Source organism: Parasteatoda tepidariorum, chromosome 2, assembly GCF_043381705.1.
Source record: "Parasteatoda tepidariorum isolate YZ-2023 chromosome 2, CAS_Ptep_4.0, whole genome shotgun sequence".
In the NCBI taxonomy this organism is placed as follows: domain Eukaryota; kingdom Metazoa; phylum Arthropoda; class Arachnida; order Araneae; family Theridiidae; genus Parasteatoda; species Parasteatoda tepidariorum.
This window is the reverse complement of record NC_092205.1, coordinates 68,661,559-68,679,803: the sequence shown is the minus strand read 5'-3', so window position 1 is coordinate 68,679,803 and position 18,245 is coordinate 68,661,559. Positions and strand designations below refer to the sequence as shown.

General features: G+C 28.0%; 1 protein-coding gene across 5 annotated transcripts in view; it reads left to right on the top strand.

Moving 5' to 3' along the window:
- LOC107437455 (nephrin) overlaps positions 1 to 18,245 on the top strand; it is a 421,258-nt gene that overhangs the window by 214,012 nt on the left and 189,001 nt on the right. The window contains exon 1 of one of the 5 annotated variants that reach the window (XM_071177694.1): positions 16,913 to 17,320. The exons of 1 other annotated variant lie outside the window; for it this stretch is intronic. In XM_071177694.1, coding sequence (XP_071033795.1) covers positions 17,227 to 17,320 — 94 coding nt within the window. In that variant the 5' untranslated portion in view covers positions 16,913 to 17,226. Of the gene's footprint in view, positions 1 to 16,912; positions 17,321 to 18,245 lie in introns of those variants that run through there. 3 more of the 5 variants (XM_043057060.2, XM_071177696.1, XM_071177695.1) reach the window with 3 other exon arrangements.

Below are 18,245 nucleotides of genomic sequence, written 5' to 3'. Positions count from 1 at the left end.
TATATATATATATATATATATATATATATATATATAGAGAGAGAGAGAGAGAGAGTATTTATCAAAAAACGCTATATTTTCTCACCATAATCAATGCCCATTTTGTAATAAATTGTATTTCATAATTGTACATTGATAACATTTCTTGTTTTCATGGAAAAAAAAGTAGATGAACTGCTCTCAAAATAAGAAAATGGACCTTCCTGAATAACTTTTGATCTCATGATTGGTTCTTCACACTCCAGAACTCAATCTTACTTATATGAAAGGGGTGACGTCAAATACAATAAATTAGTTCTGACATGAAATCAGCAAAAACTCTCTCTGAAAAAAAATACATTTTTCCCTCTTAGGATTCGCGTTTCTGATCCTCAAAAAATAGGAGGGGAAGCAATCTAGTAAATGTGGTCACAATAGTTTGCTTAAGAGAGTAGAAAGTTTCAAACTCTTCAATGTTAATTTTATATTTTGCGTATTTCGCCATATCTTAAGAACTTTTTAAGAAAATTGAAAATTTTTTGCAACACAATTAAAAAATTCGTTTACCAGAAGATAATTAAATTCAAAAATTTACTTTTAGTAAGTATTTGTTATTTTTTATTATTTTCTTTAGTTATGGTCGAAAGCACTATGAATTGTAAGATGTATTATTTCTACGTTTTTTAAAAGAATTTGATTTTATATGTCACAATAAAAATTTGAGCAAAATCGATAGAATACTTCGAGAAAAATTGAAATTTAAAAAAAAGTTGTATTTTAAGAATGGGTGTCAGTAATTCAGATCCTTTTCTTTTTTTAAAAAAAAAGTATGTTTGTTCTGAGAAAGTACACGTTTTGAGTCTGACTTTGAAATTTAAAGTATCATCTTCACTAATAAATTGGCATATTTATGGTCATACCCTTGCACCATTAGGATTAATTCCTGGAACGTTAAGATTCGATCAGTAGATCAAAAGTTACTCAGAGTGGCTCATTTTTTTTTCTGTTTCTGCACATTTTACGAAAAGATTTTAACGCTGATAATTTACATAATGTACATTGATATTTCACAGAGGCCATGAGTGACGTATCAAGTTAAACAAACTATACTTTTACTATAAAAAGTTGGTCAATTAAATTTTAAATAAATTTTAATTTCTTACATAATGGTTCATACTAATAGCCTTATTTCTGTGTCAATAGTTTGAAAACAGTAAATTTTTCAGATTTACTCATTAACAGGGTAATTATTTCTGAATTCTTCATTAATTGTTTAAAATTAAAATTTTTTTAAAATTAGGTCTTGTTAAGCTTATATGTTACAATTCAATCAATAGAGCTGAAACAAATATTTGAAACGACTTTTTCATAAGCTTTTATTAAGCAATATAGCAGCATACTACTTTTTAATTAAATGATAATTGAAATCTACATCAGATATTCATTTCTGTAAACGGACGTGGAGAATATTAAATTCGTCCGAAATATATTCACTTCAGTTGCTATGAAAGAGTTTTACAAAGATCTGAATCAGAAGACTTAATGCGACACTAAAGATTCTTAATTAAATCACTATAATTAAATCCAGTGATGAATAAAATGAATTAACGAAAGATATCGAAAAGTTACGATCAAAGTTAAAGGACTCTTTCGATCATCCAGTCACGTGATATGTTATTAAATGGAAAATGTCAGCAAAAATATTAATTTAATAAACACTTAAAACTACGTGGTGATAGCATCAGTTAATAGATTAATAATTCAATTCATCTTATTTTTCCAAATGAAAGGTGATATCATTTATTATCTCTGATTGAATTTGAACTTTGGTTAATTTTATTAAGTTCTGAGGCGAGTTTCTTCTGATTTGTTATTTTCCTGAACAATTTCCTTTTCAGAAATGATTTTTCAAGTTTACTATTGGACGTGAATTAGGATAGACCGCAAAAAGAATAAAAGTTTATGTTTATTTAAAAACCAAAACATCATTGCTAATTTTAAATTAAATAAATTTCAAAATAATTCTGACAAGAAATTAAATTTAGAGAAAGACTAGAGAAAAAAAAGTTAAATGGCTATAGATTAAGCAATTGATTTATATAATAATAAATGTATTTATCATTCAAAAATTAATTGTATATTAACAATAAGCTGGGTCTGTACTAATGTTTAGAAATTTAGGATTGTGGGTGTCAGAAGCGATTTCACTCCACGATGCTTTACCGAAAAAAGCTTTATTGCTTTAATTAGAAAATGTTAAGGTATCCAACTAGGTGAAAATTGGTAATTCCGACGAAGAGTTTGGGTTTTTTATTACCATCCATATTCAGACAGTAATTCATTTGCTTTCTAAAACCATTTAAACTTTTTATTTCTAATGAAATGCAGTTTTCTTTATTTTTTTATTGTATGTTGACAGACGAAACCGAAATCGAAAGTTTCATAACCGGAACTGGTCACGAAAACGAAATTAAAATATTTCGTATTTCGCTTTGAGTGTTCAAACTTTTGTTCATTTGCATAAATTATGTTTTTACTTAATAAAATTCATTACAAATAAAATTCATTTTCAGAAATTATCATATTATTAATTTTATATATAGAATTTCCCAACAGTTTTTCTAGCAATTTAAATGCACTTTTTGAAGAACGTCGATTTTGAGAAGTTGCTTTTTATTTACCTCACATTAAAAAAATGTTTATTACAGAATTATTCGAAATTTTGAATGCAGATTTCGTAAAATGTGAGCTACGTTTTAAACTAAAAGCAAAATGTTAGGAATGATTTTTTAATTTTTATAAAGCTTTAAGTAAGAATATTTAGAATTTTTTTTTTTAAATAAATTGATCTTTAACAAATATTAACTATTTCATGATTTTCTTTTAAAACTTTTTTTAAATTTTCAGTTCAAAAGACAGGTGATTATTTTATTGATCTAAAAAAAATATTTTTAAATTTCTCCATTGCTATTTTGCTGTTAGAGGGACACAAAAATTTGTAGTTTTAAGATCGGAAATTGGTACTCTGTTTGAAAAGTATATTATTAAAATTGTACAATTAAACTTTAAATTTATAACTTTAGACCTTTTTTTAGAAAAAATGCGCGGAGACTTGTCGTTACCTTAAAACTGTAAATGATGATTTTTTGTGTTGATTCAGCGTAACAAAACTCTGTCATAGAAAGACTTTTTTTTTTGCTTTTTCCTTAAAAAATTTTTAAACTTTGTTGCAAAATCCCCCCATTAATTTTAAATGTTGACATGCAAGAATTTATTAAAGGCATTAGCTTGAAAACTAGAAAAAGCATGTGTTGTGTTTTTAGGTAAGCATATTAATACTCATAGTGTTTTCACCACGAATTTATCATTTATCAATGAATTTTTTTTATCCTTTCGTTAATTATAACACTATGTTGGGTGATATAAAATTGAATGAATAAAATCTTAAAATATTAATGTAATTTTTTTTCTTGAATACATACTTATTAAGCCGTAAATGTCAGTATGTAATTTTCGTATATAACTCTGATTAATTCTATGTTAAGATATATTATCAGATCCCTAAATAATCTAAATATTATTTAAAAGATAAAAGTCATTATCTTGGTAAAAATATTATCAAAATTATAAATCATTTGATATTTTCTAAAAAAATAATTTTAATTTTTAACTTTAACATATGTGACATTTGGCTTTAGCACTTCTAACATCTTCCGCGGTAAAGAACGAAAGTTCAATGCCTGGTGCTGTTAAAAAAATTTATATGCATTTGTTATGTAATAACATTTTAGGTGNTATATAATAATAAATCTATTTATTATTCAAAAATTAATTGTATGTAAACAATAAGTTGAGTCTGTACTAATGTTTAGAAACTTAGGATTGTAAACTTAGGATTAGAATTGAGAAGCGATTTCACTCCTCGATACTTTACCGAAAAAAGCTTCATTGCTTTAATTAGAAAATATTAAGGTACCCAACTAGGTGAAAATTGGCAATTCCGATGAAAAGTTTGGTTTTTAATTACCATCCATGTTCAGACATTAATTCATTTGCTTTCTAATACCATTTAAACTTTTTATCTTTAATGAAATGTAGTTTCCTTTATATTTTTTTACTGTATGTATGCCGAAACCGAAATCGAAAGTTTCGTAACCAGAACTGTCACGAAAACGAAATTAAAATATTTCGTATTTCGCTTTGAGTGTTCAAACTTTTGTTTATTTGCATAAATTATGTTTTTACTTAATAAAATTCATTATAAATAAAATTCATTTTCAGAAATTATCATATTATTAATTTTATATATAGAATTTCCCAACAGTTTTTCCAGCAATTTAAATGCACTTTTTGAAGAACGTCGATTTTGAGAAGTTGCTTTTTATTTTTTTACCTCACATTAAAAAAACGTTTATTACAGAATTATTCGACATTTTGAATGCAGATTTCGTAAAATGTGAGCTACGTTTTAAACTAAAAGCAAAATGTTAGGTGTAATTTTTATAAAGCTTTAAGTAAGAATATTTGGAATTTATTTTTTAAATAAATTGATCTTTAACAAATATTAACTATTTCATGATTTTTTTTTAAAACTTTTTTTTAAATTTTTAGTTCAAAAGACAGGTGATTATTTTATTGATCTAAAAAAATATTTTCAAATTTCTCCATTGCTATTTGCTGTAGGTCTGTTAGAGGGACACAAAAATTTGTAGTTTTAAAATTGGCACTCGGAATCGGAAATTGGCACTCTGTTTGTAAAGTATATTATAAAAATTGTACAATTAAACTTTAAATTTATAACTTAAGGATTGAGCCTTTTTTTTTTAGAAAAAATGCGTGAAGACTTGTCGTTACCTTAAAACTGTAAATGATGATTTTTTGTGTCGATTCAGCGTAACAAAACTCTGTCATAGAAAGACTTTTTTTTTGCTTTTTCCTTAACAAATTTTTAAACTTACTTTGTTACAAAATCCCCCGTTAATTTTAAATTTTGACATGCAAGAATTTATTAAAGGCATTAGCTTGAAAACGAGAAAAAGTATGTGGTGTGTGTTTAGGTAAGCATATTAATACTTTGAAAATCATAGTGTTTTCACCAAGAATATGTTTTTTTTATTATTATTATTAAAAAAATAAAAATATGAAATTTTGAAAGAGCAAACCCACTTACCCCTATATTAGCATTATAATATCAAAAATTTTTAAACTTTATTACTCATTTATCAATGAATTTTTTTTTCGAATTCGTTAACTATAACACTATGCAGGGTGATATAAAATTGAATGGAATAAAATCTTAAAATCTTATTGTAATTTTTTTTCATGAATGCATACTTATTAAGCCGTAAATGTCAGTATGTAATTTTCGTATATAACTCTGATTAATTCTATGTTAAGATATATTATCAGATCCCTAAATAATCTAAATATTATTTAAAAGATAAAAGTCATTATCTTGGTAAAAATATTATCAAAATTATAAATCATTTGATATTTTCTAAAAAAATAATTTTAATTTTTAACTTTAACATATGTGACATTTGGCTTTAGCACTTCTAACATCTTCCGCGGTAAAGAACGAAAGTTCAATGCCTGGTGCTGTTAAAAAAATTTATATGCATTTGTTATGTAATAACATTTTAGGTGGTCTATATTTATCTTAAACACATAATGAAAACTCGAAGTACACTACTCAAAAATTGCTATTTTGGGGTTTTAACATTTACTTTCTTATATAGCTAACATCCCTGTTATATGTAAACTGGATCAAACNGAGTTGTTTCTCTTAGTTTAGTTGTTAACCTCCTGCTGCTGAGTTTTGTTGGGATGATTATCTCCTGTTGCTCAGTTGAGTTGTTGAAATGAGTTGAGTGGTTTTTCTCCTTTTGCTGAGTTCAGTTGTTTTTCTAATGCTGTCAAGTTAAGGTGAGTTGTATGCCTCCTGATGCTGAGTTGAGTTGAGTTATCTCTCTTCTTCTGCCAAGTTTAGTTGAGTTGTTTGCCTCCTGCTGCTGATTTGAGTTGTTTCTCTCCTGTTGCTGAGTTGAGTTGTTTTCCTCCTGTTGCTGAGTTGAGTTGTTTTTCTCCTGTTGCAGAGTTGAGTTTTGGCCTCCTGCTGCCAAATTGAGTTGAGCTCTTTGCCTCCTGTTGCTGAGTTCAGTTGAGTTGCTTCTCTCCTGCTGCTGAGTTGAGTTGTTTGCCTCCTGTTGCTGAGTTTAGATGTCCCTCTTCTGCTGACAAGTTTAGTTGAGTTGATTGCCTCCTGTTGCTGAGTTGAGTTGGGTTGCTTCTCTCCTTTTGCTGAGTTGAGTTGTTTTTACCCTGCTGCTGAGTTGTTTNAAAACTGTGATAAACTTAAAACGTTATTTAAGAAATGAATGAAATAGGGCAAGTTAGGCAAAGGGAAAAAAAACAACGACTTTTAAAACGTCATTATTTCTCTTTCTCTCATACTGTAATTCTCTACTCTAAAGAAAGAAGACTCCTGCACTTTAAATTTACAAATACCCTGTCAAACAAACTAAAAGAGTTAATAAGAAAATTGGTAGAAAAATTTTCCATTAATCTGTCGAGTCGTATGCTGTTGATATACTTCTCTTTGACAACTGCTCATCCTAACTGTAATAGCTTTTACTCGTTTTTCTTACCCTACGGACGTTTAAGAGAAGATTATTTTCTAAGAGCCAATTAATGAAGTAGCATTCTGGTAAGCTTGTTTTTTTTTCTAAAAAAAGAAAGAAACAATTAAAAAGCTTTCTAATCTAAAATAAACCTTATGTATAGCGAGATCTCGTTTGTTATTAGGATTTACTTTTTCAAGAGGAAAAAAAACTCTCTCAATTGTTTAATATTATACTGAAACCAATTACATGAAGTTACGCAGTATGAAGAAGGAAAATTGTTTAGAAAGAATACTTATTTTAATTAAATTTAATTTTTTTAAGACGTAAGTTTTATTTATTTATAGTTAAAACGAAATTTATAGTATTTCTTTAATCGTGTTTTAATAAAAAATCGGAATTATATACTTAAAAATTAATTTTAGTGATAACTTAACAAACAGCTTTTATTGTAAAATAACGATAAAATTAAATTTATTATATTTCCGATATTTTCTTGCATTTAAGACTGTATTCTGTTTAAATCATTCTCAGTAAAATTTTATATTATGGAAAATGAAACTAGGCATTTTAATTATTCAAGGCTACAAATAACCCATTAAAAACCGTTCCAAGAGTTGCGTTCAAGCGACTAAAAAGCTCCAATGAAGTAATAAAAGCAAAATAAGAAAAACAGTAAATGGCTTTCTACACTGTAAACAATCACGGTAAGAGTTAACAGCATACAGAATAAAGTTACTTTTCACTGTAAAATCCATTTGCATAGTTACATTTAATTACATTATACGGAACAATTAAAAAAAATCTGATGTATCGTAAATTTTACATTAATCTCTAATTACTGTAAAAATTACGAATTAATATTTTGCGGTAAAAATGATTTTACTGTGAAATGGTTTTTCCGGCTGACGCTTCCAAAGTACCAATACTTTATTCCGAAATTTGACCAAATTTTTTTTTACAGTTTATAATCCCGTCTTAGTGTCTAAAATTTAAGGCAAACAATATTTCCCCCAAACATCAAAATTAAAATAAATTAAGATCTTGGCACACGGAGCATGCTTTTCCTACTCCTGATTTAGATCAAATTTTTTTCAGAAAGAAACTAACGTTTCATGAATCTAAAAAAAGGATCAATTAAAAATAGGTGATATCAACAGCAACTAAATATGCGTCATAGATTAGTTTTTAGAGATAATGTTATTTTTTTAGTTGCTTTAATATTGCATTCGCGGAAATGTGATAACTATATCAAATGCTTCTCGAAGTAATGTATAATATATTTCTTTTGAACGAAAATTTAATATATGGTTTTCAGAAGTGTGATATATCGAAGTGTTAATGATTTTATACTCCGGTGGCACTTTCGCACTTCATTATATGAATGTGCATACACCGTTCATAACGCTGTATCAGTTAAATATATTTTATTGCTTTAATTTCCAGTATAAATCCAATCCTTATGAGCTTGATAGATCAAATTTATAAATTAACTTAAATTACTCGTGCAATTAAATTAATAAGCTACACGTATAACATATCTCTATACCCTTCATTTAGATATATGACAACATATCTCTAAACGAAGGATCTGTCTCACTCTGGGAAACATAACTACGAATAGCCCTAATTACTTTCTGAGTAACAATGGTGTCCACTTTGAGCAACTATTATTTCCTACCCGAAGTTTTATTTTAAAAAAAGAGAGAAAAAATATTCATTTATTTACAGTTACAAGGATTTTCATACATTCTCTTATTTACAAATAGACTAGAGTTTTTTGAATCTGTCAATTGCAGATTCCAGAACATTTGATTTAATTATTGATTGCTAAGAAGAATCGCATATTCACCTTTCGATTAGTTGAACTTCAATTTCCTAATTTGTTAATATTTTTCTCGTTCTTTCCTTCTAATGCCCACTATTTATATCTAGAACCATTAATATAGCTAATTACTATAGCCAATTACTATAGCGAATGGTATGGAAGTTCTGATATCAAAAATAAACATGTTTGAAAAAGAAACTAAGTGTAAAATGAAATCAACAAGCTCTAGAATAAGAAAAAAAATGACAATGTATTAATTTTTTTGTGTAAAATCGAACATCCAAGATATTAAGATAATATTTTTGATGACCTTTGCTAATAAATAACATTAACTAAAGGCAAGATTCTCTTTTCCGGAATTGATTCAGGTTTATAAAATTTTAAATATTAAAAAAAAAATTTTTTTTCGAGTTAAACGATCTTTATAAAAACGCAATATTAAAAGCAATAGAAATTTTAAAAAATAATAATGTACATCTAAAATAAGATTTAAAGTTCACTTTCTCAGAATACCGATGATGCAAAATTTGTTAGGCATATTCTTCCAGAGTAGCGTAATTCCACCGGAAATATTTTTTTTCCGTTTCCTGCTATAGAATCCTGCAGCGTAGCATTCCGAAGTACTTTTGTGCGAGAATAGAAGGCATATTCTTTTATGAATCATTCTTCCTCAAAAAATATTCCACCACTAAAATCCGACCACTTTCAGAATACCGGAAATTAACAAAGCCGCCATATTAACAGGCATTTTTTTTAAAAAAACCTGTAATTAAATAAAGGTTGCTTATAAATTATATTGATTAAAGCTGAGATTCATTCTTCTGAAACTGTAATAGGTTTAAAAACCTGATTTATTTGAAGAAAACGATATTTGAAAAACGGCAATGTTGAAAAAAAATAGAAATTCTAAATAAATAATATACATCTAAAAATATGATCTCAAGTTTGCTTTCTCAGAAAACCATTTGTGGAAAATTTAGTACGAGTACATCTCATAAGAGCAGCTTCTTTCAACCGGAAATAATTTTTTCCGTTTCCTGCTATACGGAATCCTGTAACGGAACATTCCAAAGTACTTTTGTGTAAGAATAAAAGACATACTCTTTACTAAATCATTCTCTCTCAAAATATTAAAAAAAATATACTCCTCTGATATGCTGCAAAATTTTACGATCATCTACTTTAATCGTTGTTGAATGGTACTAGATATGAAGAAATGCAAAGGAACGAACTTTTTTTTCCAAATCTAGTTCTTCTGATAAAATATTCGGTTCGTTGGAGATGGCCTGGCTAAGAGTAAAAGAAATAGCCGCCAGATATTCCAAGAGATTCCAGAAGGAAAAATATACTTCGTTTGGGAATTCTATACCCCTAAGGGAATCTTCTCCCATTTTTCGGAGAATTCAGAAAGGCTTTCTTGTCCACCGATAGTAGAATTAGAATTTTTCTTTTTTGAGCAATATTTATTTTTAAATAAGAGAAATTTGATCGTGATGCGTGGTTTTTCTTCTGTTTTGAAAATGAAACTCTCCATGTAATCAATATATAAAATTGTTCTTTAGTCTTGGATTTCGTAGAACACTGATATAAGCAACTTGATTTTTTTTGAGTATTGACAATAAATTGAGCTATATTCTTAGCGTTAATTAGAGAAATATTAAAAGAAATTTGTTCATGATGCATGCTTCGTTTTTTTTAAATTGAAACTATCCATGTAATCAATATATAAAATTGTTCTTTAGTCATAGATTTCCTAAAACACTGATATAAGCAACTTGATGTTTTTCTTGAGTATTGACAATAATTCGAGATATATTCTTATCATTAATTAGAGAAATATTAAATGAAATTTGCTCATGATGCGTGGTTTCCTTATTTTGAAATTGAAACTCTGGCATGGAATCAATACTTAAAATTGTTCTTTAACCCAAAATTTCGAAGAATATAGAAATAAGATAAATTGAATTTTTTTGAGTATTAATAGATACCAGAGAAGTATTTTGAGCATTACAATCATAATTACTTAACACTAGAGTGTCTAAGGAAGTCATTTTGACTGCTTTTTAATTTCAATTAGAGAAACAATGATGACACGATTTCATAGAATTTGGTGACTTTTTGCACAACACATAATTTTTTTATTGTTAATATTTACCAATAACTTGCTATATAACTATAAATAATATCAAAAATATTAAAAATTAGTTTCAAATAAATNAAACAATGATGACACGATTTCTTAGAATTTGGTGACATTTTATACAACACATAATTTTTTTATTGTTAATATTTACCAATAACTTGCTATATAACTATAAATAATATCAAAAATATTAAAAATTAGTTTCAAATAAATTTCTTTACACATTAGCTATTCTTTCACAATGCAGTCATTTTGACTGATTTTAGGCAATATAGGTATTTCAGTCTTTTCAGCATTAAAAAAAAGCTATACATTTTAGGTTTTTATTTTCAAAATCTCGATAATATAATATGTATACCTTAATACGAAAATTATTACAACAATTTTACTATTATAATTATTACCATTATTACTATATAATTCAATTATTTTGGAGCAAAGCTATGTCTGAAAGTTTTATCTTTTGCTTTTAATGAACCACTTCATGTCTTTAAAGCAGTAAATTAAAAACATTTTTTTTTTACTTTTTTCTACTTAAAAAAGTAAAAGCTGTTAAAATTGTGACTTCGATGTTTAATTTGGATAAAAGCTTATTTAAAAAAATATTTTAGTCTTGAATTAAAAATATCTTACTCGAAGGAGAAATGGAAAGCATAAAAATAAAATTTAAAAAAAATAACAGCTCTATTCAACCTTAAAAGTTAATGCAACGATAACAAAAACTCTAAATTGACTTTTCATGCAGTTAGATCGACTTATAAGTTAAGCAGCGTTCCCGTTTTTCTTTATTCAAATGTTAGGCCTCAGGGTTTCAGAAGGCTTTACTTTTGTTTGCTTTTGATTAATTTAATCTTTAAAATCTAGATATCAAACTGAATGTAAACATAAATTTTAATGGAATAAGAAAAGTTGTTTTCCATAAGAAAAAAGATTGATCTTTTTATACATCCATGGCATTTTCAGCCAAATTCCATACATAAATGCCTTACAAGCTTTTTTTCTTCTTATCTTTACTATAGTTCGCAGGCTACACGAAAGATCAATCATAAAATGAAATGACTTTCAAATTTTTCTAGAGAAACGTAAACATATGTGATTGGAAAAAAGGAAGAGTAGAAAAAAATAGTTTTATTCTTTATCGTTCTCGGATTTTCAACTATTATTAAAGAATAAAGATTCTTTCGAACAAAATAATTTTTCCCGTGTAAAAAAAATCTAAACTTATATCGATTTCACTGCAAATGTAAATAATACACTGGAGAATATCTCAATAAAACTGCAAAGTTTCAAATTTCGCCAAAGTTTAGCTTAGTTAAAATTATTTTATTTTGATTGTACCATAAATTGGTAAGTATATAAAATATATCCAAGTTGCAGTTGAGAGCAATACACTTCGATAGGCGATACAAAACCTTAACGGTGACTGCTACGCCATGTTTTCTTTTCAGCTTGTTCTCAGAGAATCAGAACATAACATGCACCGTTTCTTAAGTATCTATTTATTTTTCTCAAACATCAGAAAGTTTCTAGGTTCGAATCCCGGGCAAGGCATGGATGTAACTTTCTCTCTCTCTCTGTGTTCTATGTCCTTTCTTCTTCTATGTGTTTGTGTGAATGTAACCCGCCCTATAAACGGGTTTGTGGTTGTATGACGTAGGCGACGCTACTCCACCGCCGTGGCTTAGCCATATGTGCTCACTGGGTTACAATAAGAGAGTAGAAATTCTGGCATTTCTGAGACCAATGGGAAATAGACACAAATGCCCATCATTAACCAAAATAAAAAATTATCTCAAGTATCAAGTATTATTTCAAGTATTTATTTGTTATCAAACTCAATAGGAACAAAATTTTTACCGGAATTAGAATAAAACGGTTTTTAGTACCAATACAGATTTCGAGTAATTTTCTTTTAAAATATTCTAGAAGATTCTTCGGATGAAAGTAATTTTTTTCAAACCTAAAAGTTCCGAACTTATATCGATTTCACTACAAATGTAACCAAGACACTGTAAGACATCTCGATAAATCTTTAACTAAAATCTGGTGCAAAGTATCGAATTGCCCCAAAGTTTGGTTTAACGAAAAAATATTTTATTATGGTTGCACCATAAATTGATAAGTATGGGCGAGAAAGATATCTATGGTGCAATTGAGAGCATCAAAATTCGGTTGGAAACACAAAACTTTAACGGTGACGGCCATGTTTTTTTACAGCTCGTTCTTGGGGAATCAGACATAATATGCACGTTTTCTTCAGTATCTATTTATTTATCTCAAGTATAAAGTATTATATCAGGTCTTTATTTATTATCTCACTGAATGTAAACATAAATTTTTCTGGAATAAGAATAAAAAGTTTTTTCGATTAAAATGATTGATCTTTTCACACATCCATGGCATTTTCTGTCAAATTCTATACACAAATGCCTTACAATTTTTTTTCTATCTTTAATGTAGTTCGCAAGCTGCAAGAAAGATCAATCATAGACTGAAATAACTTTTAAATTTTTCCAGTGAAACGGAAACATATGTGACTGGAAAAAAGGCAGGACAGAAAAAATATTTTCATTCTTTATCGGAATCAGATTTTCAACTATTATGAAAGAATACGAACGAAATAATTTTTTCTAAGCTCAAAATACTGAACAGAAATAGGTTCCTTTGCAAATGTAAAAAATATGGTAAAACTGGCATATAACGAGCTTTGATTTAACATTAGATGGATTATGAGCAACACGAGCGATTTATAAAATATGACCAATTTTAATTTTGTCCACTTTTATTTTGCTAATTTTACCAATTTTCCATAATTATTCTTAAAGCGTGTAACTTTTCACAGATTTCTCAAAAGTTCTTTATTTTGAGATTTGTTAGCAAAGTGAGGTTGCTGCAAAGGAGCTACCAGCTTGCACCCCTCCTAACTTTTCATAGCAAAAAGTAATAAAATTAATGCATATAAGTGCAAGTTTTAAAATTTTTTGTTCTGAAATGAGACATGTTTGGAAGATTTTACCTTAAAGAAAAAAAAAACTTTCCAGTATTTCATAACTATAAATTGTTAAAATGCTAATAATATTTTTTACCTATATTGACCTAATTTACTACGAAAGAATGAAAGAAAAAGAAAATATATGTTTAATAAAAATTCTGAATCAAAGTGTTTATAGGGTAATGAGTTTTGTTTCATAATATTTTTCTTATAAAATATAATAACAAAAATGTACGATAAAGTCACAAAATATAATATAAAATGATACAAATGAAATATAACAATTACTGGCTATTATTTGTAATATTTTGTTGATGTTACGCCTATCGTGACATTTCTCGAAACAAAAGCAGAGAAAAGGAATCAATAAAAAGCTCAACGTATTTCTAACAAACAAATGGGGCAGTGGAATCAACTTTCCTTAACTTGATTTTGCTGGAGCGCTCCAAAAAATGGATCACATAAATGGCAGTCAATATCATATTACATTATGATATTGACTGCTATTTATGTGAGTCGTTCTTTGGAGCGCTTCTGTTAAACTATGCCAAGGAAAGTTGATTCCTCTGCTCAATTTTGCTATATGCTTATATCGTAGAAAACTGGAAGAAAATGTTATATTGTGGCATTCATGAGGAAATATTATAAGTTTATTAAAATAATATAGATTTATGTCTTGAGGTACTATTTTTTTCTCGAGGTATTGTCAGTTTTCCTAACTATAGTGTAACGCCCCGATTTAATAGGTACATTTTGCGAAATGTAATAAAAGTATAAATTTAAAATGTATATACATGCAAAAGTTCAATTTTACAATATGCTTATATCGTAGAAAACTGGAAGGAAATGTTATATTGTGACGTATTATAAAGAAATATTATTAGTTAAAAATGTATATACATGCAAAAGTAATATAGGTAAATTTTGAAAATACTCCTCATAAATGTTTGATCTGGGCACCTTTTATAATACGGTATTCATCAAATCTGATGTGTATTTCTTGCCAAATTTTGTGAATCATGTGAAATCAGTTGCAATATGATCTTTCGAATCATTCACGGTTGTTAAAGCTATACGTACGATCTTTTACGAACGTCCACATGAAAAAATGGTTTCAGGTGAGATCGGGATATCGTAGTGGCCAAGACAAGAGTGCATTGCCTTCAGTTCAGATGCGATCAATCCACTGTTGCGGCAACATGTTTTTCGAGATATCTCCGAGTTTGTTTTTGCAGAAATGCTGATGAAGACTTCTATTCCATCAGGACTATCCACGTTATCTATTCTCGATTATTCAAGGCATGCCTGAATTTTCTATACATGTTTGTACCTTTTTTATTTGTACATGTATTACGTAGTGCGTTGTACACCTATGGAATCGGGGTGAAAGTTCTGAGTTACCTTGCATGATCAAACCAAAATACTAAATATAATAGATGAAGTCATAAAAATGTTTATTTTTAATTTAACATCGAGAACAATAGTCATACTGATTATTTTCATGGATCTATTACAGACCAGCAAAAATCATACAATTTTCCTTTTATTCAATTATTTTCTTTGAAGACATATTTTGAATTTTTTCTTGTTAACAATATCATAGTTGTTGTTGTTGTTCCGTATCCTCCAATTGTCTGACGAAGTCAGACAAAATCCAATAGGTTGTTGACCCTCAAGAAATCGGTGACAAGAAGTGGAGTAGCGTATAAACAATATCATAGTTTTAAAATTAAGCACGCTTAGAGAAATATTTTCTTTGTTTTAGAAACTGTTAATGATAAATTTGAGTTTTGCTTTTTTTTAAACATGTTTTAAATATACCGCGCATTTTGAGGAAAAAACAGAAATACAGAGATTTAAAATTACTTTCAACCAGCAATACCTCTTCTAAAAAATGCCTCCTATGAAATATTTAAAAATATTGTTATAGATTATATCCGTAAAAACATTTTAAAAAGTATATATTTATAAATTTTGTTTTTATAAATTCATAGTTTAAAAATGCATTTATTGTGTAATAAGGATGCAAAATATCCTCTAATGAAAATTATGGAAAAGAATGAAACGTGATATGCAATTTCAAATGTTGAAAAATTTTTGTTTACTCATCATTTAAGAATTTTAAAAATTAAATAAATAAGTAAAAACATGATTTGCTTAAGATATTGTAATCAGAATGAACTACTACAGAGATATTTCTTTCATAAAAATCATTACAGGAGGAAACATTATTGGAAGCAGTAATTTTCCTATCATACTGAGCCAAATATATATGTATTTACTATAAATTTCTGTTTCAAGCTCATTTCTTTTCTCTTTCATCTTTGCATCGATTCAAAGTGTAAACTCATAAAATTTTTTAAAGAGTCGTCAAAGCACATAACAATTAAAATTTCTTATGATACGTTTATTTTTTTGTACGAGTGTACTATTTTTACTTTTTCTACCATATTTAACTCTTTTAAACTTCAGCAATGTCATGCCAATATGGAAATGGTATATTTCATAAAAATTAGAAGGGCATTTGTATACCATTTGATACTCGTCTTAATAAATATAACTTATATATTTTTCTGAGAGGTTCCTTTGAATTATAAATTCATACTTTTTCTTCACATATATATATATTGATCAATGTTCAATAAATATATTGCATCTTTCTCTTTTATTTTTTTTCTTATTTACACGTCGTTTTCAGCATAATAAGAATATTTAATGTTTTACGTAAGATCTGACCAGACATTTATTTCCTCACTACTTGAAAATCTGTGGGACGTTGCATATATCCTTCGAAATTAAATTAATTTTTGAACCTAAACAACATCACCGCATTCAATACAATAACATTTAATTAATTTTCTAATTTCAACAAGTAACAATGAAAAAAAAATGATAGAAATGTTCTTGTGTTTTCCCTAGAATATAAGATATGTCGTGGTTTTGTTTGCTGATTCTGAAATTCGTTTACTTGAGGAAAATAATGATGAATGATAAATACATATTTCAAAAACAAACTAGTGATATCGAATTTCCAAACGTTCAAACATAGTACAATTCCCAAACATAAAAACTCTAGATATCACTTGATAATACGAAACAAGCTCTTAATGCGTTCCGAGTTCTCCTCCGATTAAACATATTATGAACAAAATAAACCTCAGCATGCGAACAGGTAATTTAAAACAAATTACATTCCCGTAAACTCATTTCTAATTATATTTCCAATCAAACGATACGATACACGACACACAGATTTGTTCGAAATCGAAGGAAGAAAAAAAAAAAAAACATTTTTGGAATTATTTGCAACATACATCCCTATTCCAGATTCCGATGGAGGAGAAGTGTTCCTTTTCCTCGTTCTTCTTAATTCATTCCACCCACCGATACCCCTTTACTCTTCGGGGGTGTCCGCGAGGGGTGCGCCACCTGGTGAGTCAATCTGCGAACTCCGCACTCCGGCTGGAAAAATCAGGAAGGGGAACATGTATGATCCGCATCGTCTTTGCTCCCGTAGAGTGATTCGTTGATATTGGACAATCCTCTCCTCCCACTCACCGATTTTGGTGGTTTTGAGAGTCAGTGATAAAGAGGAGGACTTGTGAAGGAGGTCTCTTTGACCGTCACCTGTGATTGTGTGATCGTGAGGATTATTTTTGCCGTGATGGATAGGAGACGGGGATGCCGCTACTCTAGTTGGATGCTTTTAAGAGCGGCCCTGTGTTTGCATTTGCTCAACTTTGTCCTTAACGTCCTAGGTAGGATGCACTTTTTATGCTGTTTCACTTTAGTTGCATTTCTAGTATGAAATGTTTTATTTGACCGCTAGGGTTATAAAGTTTAATGGAATTCAAAAATGCCAAAGAAAACTTTTTGTTACATTTTACCGTTGACAAAATATTTCTTTTAGTTTTATATTGAAACATTATTTGTATAGAATGCGTAGAGTTTGTGATTTCGAATAATTTTTTGAGGCTTCCAGTAGAAATATTTAAATTTCTACATTTATAGAGTTTAATAAATAAAAAGTAATAAATAATAAAGTAATAATAGATAATAATAAAGTTACATTAAAGTTCAATAGTTCGAAAGTTTTCATATGTAATATTTAATTTTTTTCTAACAATTTATAGATCAAATATTAAAATTATGTAAAAAAGTTTCCAGTTAAAAGTAAATCTTACGAAAAAAAAATACAAAGTAAAATTGGATTTGTCATGGACAATATGAAATTTATACAGTCCATGTTTTTAAATGTCTGATAAAATAAAAATTTACACTGATAAACAATAGTTATGGCAATCAATTAATTCCGCAATATATTTCCCCTAGTATTAGAAAAAGAGAATTCAATATTTCAGCTAGAAATTTTAATTAAACTAAGTTACTGCTGAAGGAATTAAGCTCAAAACAGGATACGAATTAAAATAATTTTGTCTTGAATTTATTTCTGAAAATTTTGTATTGAAACTTTTAAATTCTGTTACAGTGATTCAAGTTTTAAAGCTTAAAACATCACATATAATTCTTAAAATTTATTGTGTACATAACTATGATTCATTTTATTTATTTCTACGTTGACTTCTCAAGAAAAGCAAGATTATTGATTGCTTAGGAAAAGTAACGGATAAGATTGACTGTTCATATATATACATATATATTTATCTGCGTGCGTGTGTATCC